The sequence below is a fragment of the Microplitis demolitor genome, chromosome 3, assembly GCF_026212275.2.
Source record: "Microplitis demolitor isolate Queensland-Clemson2020A chromosome 3, iyMicDemo2.1a, whole genome shotgun sequence".
NCBI classification, from domain to species: Eukaryota; Metazoa; Arthropoda; class Insecta; order Hymenoptera; family Braconidae; genus Microplitis; species Microplitis demolitor.
In genome coordinates this window covers 1,329,662-1,342,213 of record NC_068547.1, presented here as the reverse complement: position 1 = coordinate 1,342,213, position 12,552 = coordinate 1,329,662, and the positions used below count along the sequence as shown (strand labels likewise).

At 31.3% G+C, this 12,552-nt stretch overlaps 1 protein-coding gene across 3 annotated transcripts; it reads right to left on the bottom strand.

Moving 5' to 3' along the window:
• Positions 1 to 4: 4 nt before the first annotated feature.
• Positions 5 to 2,008, bottom strand: LOC103576210 (armadillo repeat-containing protein 6 homolog). Of its 3 annotated transcripts, none has more exons than XM_008556345.3 (5): positions 1,916 to 2,008; positions 1,660 to 1,838; positions 1,258 to 1,589; positions 882 to 1,177; positions 5 to 801 (listed from the first exon to the last, which is right to left on the bottom strand). In XM_008556345.3, exons 2-5 carry the CDS (start codon positions 1,774 to 1,776, stop codon positions 170 to 172), a joined length of 1,377 nt encoding a protein of 458 aa, XP_008554567.1. In that variant the 5' UTR covers positions 1,777 to 1,838; positions 1,916 to 2,008; the 3' UTR covers positions 5 to 169. The 3 variants fall into 3 exon arrangements, with proteins under 3 accessions (XP_008554567.1, XP_008554566.1, XP_053593434.1); XM_008556344.3 differs by having other exon boundaries at positions 1,920 to 2,008; XM_053737459.1 differs by having other exon boundaries at positions 1,660 to 2,008.
• Positions 2,009 to 12,552: the final 10,544 nt, after the last annotated feature.

Here is a 12,552-nt window from a genome sequence, read left to right as displayed (position 1 = left end):
CAATTGAGCCTTTAATAATTTTAAAAATATTTTTCATATCTAAGTATAAAAATTTTAAGCTTTAAAAAAAATTAATTGCACAAAATTAATCAGCTTATATTTTTAAATTGTAAAAGACATTAAAAGCATTTTAAATGAACAGTAAAATCTGAGCATATCATATCATATATTAGTTTTTCATAGAAATACCTTTACCTGTCCACTGTTCTTTAAGATCAACTTTGAGCCCCAGGTCTCTGAGCGCAGCTTTGGCTTCTGCCTCAACGGCAGACCCGTGGAGTTTTATAGCTTCGGTGAGGAGAGACTCGACACCGTAGGCCAGAAACTCTCGGGACTCTGCTCTATTTTTCACAGCCATGTTCCTAATAGATCGACAAGCATGTCTCAGAGTTTTTTGGCTCTTGGGAAACTGTTTCATCGCGTCTAGTATCACGACAGGTGCACCGCAGTCATAAAAAACTCCAGCGTTAGAGGAACTACGGAGAGTCAGGGCTGATATGCATGAGAAACCTGCAGCAACGACACTCTCTGAACTCTTGAACCTGCTGATCGCGGACACGATTAGCGGACAACTGCCGCAGGTCACGATGTGGCTCTTAACGTTGTCGTTACCAGCAAGTGCGCTCAGCAATTTAAGCGCCTGTCCATTGAGTTTCTCAGTGTCCGCGTGGTTTATCATAACGTCTAAAATGAAAGTAAGACCACCGGCATCCTCAACCTCCTGACAAAATTCATTTCTCACGACTAGACTTGCCAGCGTTGCCATCAAGTCACCTACCACTGCTTCGTCGTCTTTAAATTCTGTTTAATTATTAAATATTTAATTAAATCTACATGTACATTCTAAACTTTCTGCTAAATAATTTAAAAACTCAACAAACCTGACAGTAAATTCGTCAAGATACCAATGGATGCTCGAGCTAGTAGACTGGCATGCTCATGAGCTTTTCCAAATTCTAGTCTAAGATCATCATCAAGAACCAGCGCACGAATGACATTACATATATCTCGTAACTCAGAGCTTGTCTTGTCGTCTTTTTTTAAGAGACGAATAAGTCTATCGATTATTTGAGCCTCGACAAGTCGCTGTCTGTTCATTTCATGCTTAATGCAGCACTCTTTGATCCATCTTAAGAGATTTTGAATACAGGAAACATCAGTCTGAGTATCCAAAATCCTTGAGACAGATTTAAAATCATTTTCATTGGCTTACTTTATGTATAAATACTAAGATATGTAAGAAAAAAAAAAACTTACTGCATCTGAAGGTCTATTCCATCGGAATCCAGCAAATCCGGGTTACCAGTCATCAATGAAGTCATGGCTTTCAAAGCTGGTTTGAGGATACTGACGTCATCCTTGGTGTCTTTTGTCAAGGCAAGTAAAATAGAGTAAGCGTTTTCTTTGCCTGCAAAAACGCGATGGGCAATGTCTTTATCTAATTCAGTCTTGAGAGTTTCTAGAACACGTGTTACGTCTTTGTAGGTTTTTTCTTCAGAGGCAGATGATAGTTTTTCTAGGCAAGTTTTTATCACATTCGAATTGTCATTGAGCGCCAAGTCTTTTATTATATTCGAGAGATCTATACCCTGGTAAATTATATTTTGTTATTGATGATAATAAAAATTTATTAATTTATTAAATTATTTATGAACTTACTTGAGCTTCAAATTGTTTGATGGCATCTTCAATAGCTTCTTCAGGAGACATTGATAATTCCTGGATATTTTCTTTGACGACTTCGTCGTAAGTCTCCTGTTTGATCACTCGCACCATGACTACGGACTACTGATTACTAAGTTTTTATTTCAATTGACCGTTTTCTCACCTTCCTCGACCTGAATACCCATAAAAGGACTGAATTTCTGTGAGAATTATTATGATGCTGACTGTCGTGAGGATCATTCTCACTTACTCACTCTCATTCTCGTTCTCGTTTACTTTCTTTGCTCTTGGGTAATTTTATAGCCCGATCAAAGCAACATTAAAACAAACAGAAAAAATATCTCAGACTATCAGCTGATTCGAAAGTCTCTAGAATTTATTTCCCAGATGGCGCCTTTGATGAGAGTGAATGTAGCTAATGGTAAATTTAAAAAATTTTTAAGTAATGAATTAAATATAAATCTAATAAAATTTAAAAATGCGCATTTGTAGAATTTGAAAATGAGTATGTGAATTTTTTTAATTTTCGTATTTTTAAATTTTGAATTCGTTTATTTGTAATTTAAATTTTGTCTCGCTATATTCACACTCATGCGCACTTATAATTACGGACCAATCAGCTGCCGCGAAAAATTTGAATTTGCCAATCGCTATGAGCGTCAGTACACGTGACAGCCAATCAGAGAGCAGAGAAATTAAAACTTTCAGCGAATCAACTTCGAGGATAAGATTTGAAGCGACGCAGGCGCACGAGAGCTCAATTGAGTTCGCGGTCTCGGAGTGTCGATTTGTTCTGAGGAGTTTCTTCTGTCGGTGGCTCGGGTTCTTTTTGGTAAAACAAATGATAGTAATTATTGTTAATTGTTAATTATTATGAGGGTTAATTATTATTGATAAATATATCAAGTTTTTAATTAATTTCGGGGAATAATTGTGATAAAAGTTATTGTGAGTGAGTGAAAAATTTTTTGGTTAGTTTGCAGTGTCGTGAAATTATAAAATAATTTGAATGAATAAAAAAAATTTGGTTTTGAAAATAGCAGACGTCTGATAAATTAATATTAATTCGAAGCGTTCTGTGACGGGTTAAATTAATGAGGAACGCAGACGCCATTTTTTAAATTTTTGAATCAAGGAATTGAATGTTAGAAAATTTTTTTCTAAATATATACGAAAGTCTTTGTGCACATATTTTTACATATTTTTTTTTAATTTGTGATTCGTTTGAGAAAATTAAAATTTTTTGGACGTCTGGTATTTTAAGTGTCGTGGAATTCAAAATGGCGGAAGCAGTGAAATTTAGTTTTTTTTTTATGAGAGACAAAAAATCGTTTTGTAGGGAGTGATAGTGCTAGTGTATAAGTACTCGGAAAAATTAACATTTGAAAGCTGTCGTGTCATCGGAAAGTTGGACATGTTGGTGACCTGTCAGAAATTTAAATAAATAGATAGAAAATTTAATGATACTGAAATAAGCCGACGTGTCATAATTTTTGAAATTTATTTAACATAATAAATTTAAAAAAAAAAAATATTTTAAAAAATTGCACTTATAGATTTTTTAATTTTCTACATGTGCATATTGTTAGTTTTTTTTTTTTTTAATTGATTTGTTGAAAAAAAAAATCCGAAAATTTATAATTGTCGGTTAACTTCTACATTTTTAAATTTGAATAATTTTTCCGTGCACTACTGACATATACGCGAGTGTTTATTAAGTGAGTGTTTCTATAATCAAGAAACGAACTTCAAATGCTGTAATGGTGAGTAACTATAAAATATTTAATTATTTATCATTAGAAAATGAAAGAGCTTAGTGTTGTCGAGTGAAAAATAAACACTAAAAAAATAAACTGAGTTTATGAGGTCGTTCTGTGAGTAGTTCATAGAAGCGAAACTTTAAAATTATGTCCAGGACTTAAGTCCAGAACCATGGCGACCATAATAAGGTTTTTATCAACGTAAGTTAAGTTTATTGTTCTGTTAATCTGCTTATATGTGAAGCGAGTCAACACAAAGCCAGTAAAAAATTATTAATCTCCACAGCTTTCTACCGGTTGTCAAAACTACTTTTTTTTAATTGTTTAAACTTTTATAGAAATTATTGCAATAAGAATTTAATTTTTTTTTTTTATTCTAATATGGGCATTAAAATTTTATGACTTTAAGCCAGCCTTGGATTTTCTTATTTTTATTGCATGCCTTGCAATATTATACACATTATTGCAAATAATCCATATTCTTACGATATATTTATGATTTTTACTCTTTATAATCTACTTAAATTCATTAGAAAGGTTCATAAACTTCCACGTTATGGATAAAGTAATAAAATGAGGGTTAAATGGCAGCAGAATATTATTCTCTGTAGTAATGTAATTTCGCTTAAAAAAATAGTTTTCAAGGCATGTTGAGAATTTTTTTCATTTCGCTTTCTTCTTATAAAGAATCTCATTTTACTTGATTATGGGTGTGTTGAATAATTTAACGTAGAAAAAATAAATAATCACTTAAAGTGTTTCGTATAATTTCATATTTAAATCATAGGAATAATATAATAACCCCAGCTTATACAATGAACAAACTTCAAAGTGTTATAAAAATATCTATTTACATGCGGAAGAGGGTTGAAGTGAATAAGGGTTGTTCGAGTTTATTTTACTCTCCTCTTATTCAAGAAGAAAATTATTCAACTTGTGATACTGCAAGTTCATTTTATTATTCAATTATATTTACTGTGAGTTGGCAAACGCATTTCTGATATCTTTATCAAATAAATTGATTGGCGCCTGCAGCTGAATTCATTACCGCGATATCAGGATCTTGTTCTACAGAAAATGTCATAACATGGGTTTGGTTTTTATCAATATTAATATTAGTCAGATGTAGATACATTTAGAAAAAAAAATTCGAAAAACATTTAACCCTGAGCTAACCCTAAAACTTCGTATGTCAAAAATTAATTTACCCCCCCCCCCCCTCCACAGACATTTATCCGGCAATAGAACGAAAACTCAATTTTTGAAAATCACGCGAAACCAATAACTTCTTTCTCTTAAAAATTTTTAATTTTCCTAGCGGGAAATTCAAAAATCTTTTCTTAATCATCTGAGCCTTCACTTGGGATGACCGGGTCTGCGAAAAACATAGACCTCATCTCTATAGATATGTAATTTCGAATAATTTTTGAGGAAGAATATTGTTTTTTTTTATTTTCTGTCCTTTTTCGTCGCAGAGGTCATAGTAAAAGACGAAATATAATTTTTTATTAATCATACTTATTTTTTACACAAGAAAAGTTTATATTTTTTTTAGGACATTTGTGTCGGTCCTATTTATAAATTTGAAGACGCCTAAAAAGCTTATCTCTCGAAAATACAAAAATTTCTGGATTTTCTTGTGTTTCATCTTATTTATCATTATTATTATTTATTTCTTCTGAATAAAAATTTAACGTCACATAATAATTTTGTGGTGTGTAGGTTTTTCGTAATATATAAATTTACCATAACAAGTATGATTTGAAGAAGTAACTCCATTTATTTCTATTTATTTAATGCGAGGGTCTGTCTTTTTACGAAATTTTCGGCTTGACTATTTATTATTAGACATCTTTTCAACTATTTTATTGAAAATTTCTTTTCGGTACAGCAGTAACTACATCTAATTTGAATTCAGAAAATTGTTTTTCCTGCTCACATATTCGAGGACGGGTTCTCTGATAGCCTAATCGTAATCTATTCAATCGGAAATCCGGGCAATCGGCGTACATGTGTAATCGGTATCTGTTAAATAGACATCCCTATAATTAGCGTAATTCCTTGTTCTTCCTGCAGTCTTCGTAGCGTATGACCCAGTAACGCCGTGTTATAAATTACGACGTTATCTATCACGTCGAGAGCTCTCCCTTTTCCCAAGTTGGCCTTTTTTTTTATCACATTTCCTTCCTTTTTACATCCTCTTCTTTCTCTTTCTCTTCCCGAGGGAAGAAAGTCTACGCGGCTGCAGTTGACACCGAGGCCTGAGTCGCCATGCAAAACGGCTAATTGGTATGTTGCCACGGTGGTTCCCTCGGATAAACTGTCATGTTACAATATCTGAATACTGAATACTCTTTGACCTCATCATAAATCTTATTATTATTTTATTTTTTACACACTTTTCTTACTAAATAAATTTTTTTCTCAGACATAAATTAAACACTAAGAAATTTAAATTTAAGTAAAACCTCGATCAGTAGTAAACTAATATATTTATGTCTGACTACAATAGCACTTAGACTACTCTAAACGAGACGTAAATTCATAAGCCGCACTGTGAATTATCCTTACTCTCTATATACTGTGTTATCCGTTAAGGCATAATATATATCCACGTCAATTCTCCCACACAATATTCTAAACTCTCAATGCAGCTAATTTCATCCAAAGCTACGGTTAAGCTTTAGTAAAATCGTCCCTGACAATTATGCAAATTTATCCTCGATTTCTCTCTTAGCTCTAGACCAGCAATTCAAACCTTTGAATTGGCAAACTCAATTCTCAAGTATACCTTCATAATATTTTACCAGTACACAATTCGTGTAATTTATATACACCTTAAACTATTAAATGTTTAATAAAAATCACATCACATTGAATTAAATAATTAAATTATTTATACAAACACTGATACAGTGGGCGGTAATTTATTTTATTTGAGCATTATTATTATAATAAACAACATTTAAATTTATTGCGAAAATTAATATTTATCTTGTTGAACCGTCGAGAGGAGTCTGGGTGTTGTGTTGTCCTGGATTAATATCCTCGAGTATACTTATACTTACTTTACTATTGTAAATAGTGTACCGAGGACTTGCAGGCGGATATAAATTGTTCAGAAGTTCGTTTTAGGTTGAAGGTATTCCATGCTTGTTTTAAATGAAGGGTGATAAACGTTTACGTTTGCGTATGACACCTTCAATGCGCTTTCCCTTCTCTCTTTCTCTCTCTAATACTCTCCTGCTTTGTACCCTGTACTCTGTACTTATCAATATATATGTCAGTACTCGCGTGGACTATAGCCTACACCAGCTGCTATTCTACATCTGTATTAATGGCATCGAGTAATCCGATTGCACTGAAATCTCCTCATCTACGACTACTACTCCTTGGTAATGAGAATTATTGGTAAGACATTAATTATTATATTATTAATTACTAGAAATTATTCATGAAATTAATAATTTAGTTTTCGGGCCATCATTATTCAAGTCTTCTATGAACATCACTTTCATTTTTAATGAAATATTGGAAATATTCAATCGGTTATCGTGATATTTTACATAAAAATATGAAAAATCCCAGAGAAATCATTTCCTTCAAGGACCTCGAAAACAGCGGGAAGTTTTGGGGCTGGCCCGCAAGGTTAATCGATAGACAGATTTTTTATTATTTTTCATTTTTTAAAAATTAAAAAAATTTGTAGACGTCGGCCAAATTTAAAAATGATTGATCTGTCAATTGATTACTTCGATCTAAAAATCTTTCAAATTTTAATTTCAAATTATAAAAAGATAATTTTTTAATTTTTATTTGAATTTTCTGATTAGCAATTGACATCTCACGCCCGTTATTTGTACCCTTCATTTTTTTTCGATTTTTATTCAATAAATTTTTTTTGTTCAAAATGTCATCGAAGTTTATTGAATATGCATTAGGTACTTTTCAGCTAATAAATTGCAGTCTTGCGATTCAATGAAAAAAAAAAAAAAAAAAAAAAAAAAACATGTCGTTTTAAAAAGTACTCTTATGTGAGTATTACCTAGCGTCGCGTATAGTCGATCATTTAAAATATTCATGCAATATACGACGTGAATCGAGACCTCAAGCGTTAGGATTGACAATCATTATATATTGACGATATAACTACAGTAACTCGGTTGTGTACGTCAACGTAGAAGATCTTCTTTAGTCCGCGATAGTCTTCATCAATATTCATATATTTCGCATTAGCCTCATAAAATATTCGCCTATGATATTCTATAAAACTCATTTATTATTTTAAACTTAAAAATCAAACTCTTGTCTGTCATAAATTCACAGAATTATCAATTATTGAAAGACGTAATTTACTTAAAATTTAAAATAGAAATCGCATTATCGTGATTATTAAATTATTTTATTACCAGAACGGGATAAAAATAAAAATGATCTCAAGTATATTGCTACGATATATTTCTCAAAGCTTTCACAAATTCCGCAGTAATCGAATTTTTTTTTATTATCTATCTTTTTTTATTCCAAGTGATGACTCTCGTTGTCTTTATTCGTTTCATACCTTGTGAGTAGTTTTCTATCTATATTTGTAACTATATATCTGCACTTATAGGCATATATATATGTATATGATCATGTCTTGGAAAACGATGCGCATCGATTTTGCCGGTAGCTGGATCTAAGAGGCAATATCCTCGATATCTTGAGGGCCAGAAAAAAGTTACGTAAATTATATCATAGAAAAAGACGAGCGTCGTAAAATTAAATCATGAATTTTAAGAAATTACATGACAAGTTAGTTTTTTATTGTTGATAAAAAAATTCAAAGGGAAAGTAGAGTGTGTGAATAAATAAGAGCAAGAGGGAGAGGGAGAAAAAAAGGCGGGAAGGAGGGTTTAAGTTGACAACCTGTGGTTTCATATAAGCCCTTTGTCTGCATTCAAGTGGACTTTTTGTTAAACTCTTTTTACTATACGTTGCTTACTAACTTCTTTGTACTTTATGATTCTTTACCAGTCTCTTTAATTCTGGTTCTCCTTTTCTTTACTTTTTACGGAACTCGACTCTCGACACTGATATCAACTGCTAAATTACGCAAAGCCTTTGTCAGATCTAGCTATGACTTAATAATTTTATTAAACTTTTTTTTTATCTAATGGAATTATACTCTAGTTATTATCATTTTTATTTTTATAAAATTGTATTTAAGAGATTTTTTTAATTTTTTTATTATTTAATTTTTATTTTATTTTAAGACTTTAGTAAATTTTTATTTCTCTTTTTAAACTTCAGAGTTACACAATTTCATTGTCATAACTTTGAACATGTACTCTAACATAACTACTTCAAAGTTATATATATATATATATATATATATTTATATATATATATATATATATAAATTTGAAATATTTTTTAACAATTTCAACGACCGTCAAAAGTATTTAAGTTGATCTTTATGAAATAGTTCAAGTGCTCGAGATTAAAAAAAATATATATATGTATATCTATGTATATATTTATTGTTCTGATTGTTAATTAAAAGTTTGAAGACAAAGTACAATAAGAATGATCGACAATTTAATGACTAAAGATTTGTGGTAAATTTTTTTATACCGTAGAAGTGGATTCCGACAGTGATTTACTGTGGTTAGTGGGTGTATGAAAGTATTATATAGCGAATACCCATTCGGTATATAAGAGGAGAAAAGAATGAGGAGGAATGAGAGAAAGCATTTATTATCGGGCACCCGCGCCGGCCAACTGTCTTTGTTAAACTCAACCAGACTTCATAGTTACCACCAGAGTCTCATGGGGCGACTTGACACAAAACTGATATAATTTAATACCCAAGTAAACTGCAGCTTTATTTACTTCTCCATTAAATTACTTCAAATTTTTATATTTATTATCACTCGTACATTTTTTAAATTATGATTTGAACTGAGTATGGAAATATTTGGAATCAATTCCTTAATTTTCGTTAAATGAGCCGACGCATCAATGTCGGCATTCGAGACTTTGTGGTGCCGATGGAATCCCGATTTCATGTGGAATCTTTCACATTGAATAGCGGGCATTAATTATCTATTGTTTTCAATCGCGCATGAGCTATTCGACTGAAAACTCTGAAACCGCTAATTAAATCAAAATTAAAAGCGGCGTTATAAAATTTTATTTTAGTTCTTTTATCTTAGAGGCCGTTCACAAAATACATTTGCACTTATGGGGGTGTCGCTTACTGTGGCAAGATGTGACAACGGTGATTGGAAGGTCTAAGAAAATTTTTCCGAGTTTTTTATTTAATTTTATTTTTTTGTTACGATGAAAAGTCATTCGTTTTATAAATATAAGCATATAAATATTTATATGTATATATTTCCATCATAATGGGCAGGGGGTCTATCACTTGTGGTGCAATATTAATAGGGGGATCGCAGAAAATATGACATCGCGTGACGAAAAGAGAGAGGTCGAAAGAAGTAAAATTTTGCATGACGTACTTTATAAATGGCTTTTAAATTATTTTCGTGCAAGTTAATAATTTCTATAGACTTTTTAGAAATAGTTAAATAGTTAAAACTTATAACATGTGAGTAATTGGACGCCAGACAGTCTTGGATTGTCGTAACGCGATCCAGAATCCGGAAGTGTGTTGGTTTGAAGAGGGTCAGAGGCGTGGCAGTCGAAAGCTCGTTCTAATCCTTGCGCGAGCGCCTAGTAGATATGACAGGTAGGACTAAGTTATATATATACATATATATATATATATATGTATATGTGCATATACATGTACATGTACATATATATTACTACATGTGATTAGAATTAGATCAAAAGGTATTTAGCGGTTTTTTGTAAAAATAGGTCATGAAAATTAAAATTTTTCCTTTATTTTATGAATAAATTATGGTTATATATTATGATGAGGTGATTAATTAGTTGTATTAGGGCAGCATGCATGCTGTTACGAAAAGGAGTCAGCAGTAAAATGAAGAGAACTGTGCTTGCGTGGATATCGAAATAGAAGGAGGGGATCTTGTGAATGTAGACAGCGAGAAAAGCTCCGATGATTCAGTCACCGCCCGGTTTGCGGCGCGCACACTTTCCCACGTTCATACTGTTAATTCTTAGTAGTCTTGAGTGTTAATTCATCCTTAAAGCTTTTTATTTTTTATTACACCCACTCAAAGTGTTAGCTCGCGACTTTATTAACAATTTATAAAAAATTGAAGATTTTTTTTTTAATTTAAAAAATTTAATTATTTTTTGTGATCATGTGTAGATTTTTAAAAATTTAATTGTGAGAGTGATTTAATGAGACTATTTATAGTTATTTAATTAATGAAATTATGAAGAATATTTTATTTAAAATTAAATGTAAGTGATGACAATATTGTTTTTTAATTATTGTTAGTTGATATTTAAAAAATGTTGGATTAATTTGTTGGGAAGATTTTCGGAATTATAAACCGAGTGGTATCTACCGCTGAGTGATAAAGTTTCGGAAGTTATCAAGTTATGAATTCAATGATAAACAGACACACACTGAATAAATATATGCGAGCGATAACTTTCAGAAAACACAAATAACTATACATTGGTATGCATATATATATATAAGAGCGCGTGGGAGCCATTTGGAAATTGGCAGTTGAGAAATTACAATTGTTGTACATGTACACGAGTTCCGTATTCTACCTACGGAATTTAAGTTTACAAAGTTTGAATTTCTCTCTATAGAATATTGCAAATTGTTACCGTTTGAGAAATAACAGTAAGAAAGAGAGTATTAAACTCAACGAGTTATTTAATTTAAACTCAACAATTTTATTATAATTAAGTCAAATTTTTTTTTCATGCCGAATATATGTATATATATATACGCTGGTATTTGGATTTTATTTCAGTTTATTTAAAATTCATAACTACTTAAATTTTCTTGTCAAGATTCAGATTTAAATTATTTAAACATTTTTTATTCTGAACTGTTAAATTTTATCTTTGCCTTGTATTTTTAATCGAAAATTGATGATTAAAAACACTAGGAATGGAAAAGTAAAAAATCACGAAAATTAGAAAATTTTAATATTTTTTTTTTAAATAAAAATTTTTTATTTGGCTGTCAAAAGATTTTCGACGGCACTAAAAATATTTAGAAAAAATAAATTTATAATTAAAATTTTCAAAATTTTTCAATTATCATATTTTTATAAATTTACATTACAATTACTTTCATTGTACTATTGATGAGCTAGTCTTTTAAAAATTTACATATTTATTTAAAAAATTTTTTAATTAAAAAAAAATATAAATAATAAATAACGAACATAAGTCTTTTATCTAATCTCAAAAGTTATGAATATTGTATTTTACACAAAACGATATAATGTTAGGAAATTCCCGGGGTGAACGCCAACTCGTACGTCACAAAATTATTCGGGGATATCCTTCTTCGTGGGAACAAGGTAATATTTCGTCGCCGCGAGAGGTTAACCCTCCGTTGTTCCTCTTCTCCCCGGATCTTCCTTTATCACCAGCTCACCCCTTCATTCTCTTTCACCCTCCCCCTCTCCCCCAACCACTTTTGTTGTCTCTTTCTTGGCGTTTTCTTTCTTTATCGTACAAAGGCCCGAGGTTACCAGACCAAAACGCCGCGGGCGAAACTCGTTCGCTCCAAGGATTTATCACTTGGTACTTCTTGTCGGCGAGCACACTGGGCAGGAGGTAATGTTGCATCGAGTAGTGTCGTATAAAAGAGAAAAAGACTAAGATTAAGGGAAAAACTCGTAAGGACACTCTTCTACAACAAGATTATATATATATAGATTATTATATATATAAAAGGACAAGTTGCAAGCTTCGTTGAAGCTGGTGGTATAAGAGTTTTGTTCAATTAAAAAACTTCTGTCTTCTTTCGTTCTTTCTCATCCACCCTTTTTTATTTTATTTCTACATCACTGCCTTTGGCATTTTTATGCTGTAACACACTTTTATTTTTACTTCTTCGCCTTTATTTCCTCATGTAGTTCCTAGTGCGCTTTATGAGATCGCCGCAAGCATCCGAGTCAACGCCATATTTTTTATTAATTTTTTTTATCATTTATTTATTTATTACTTTTATGAA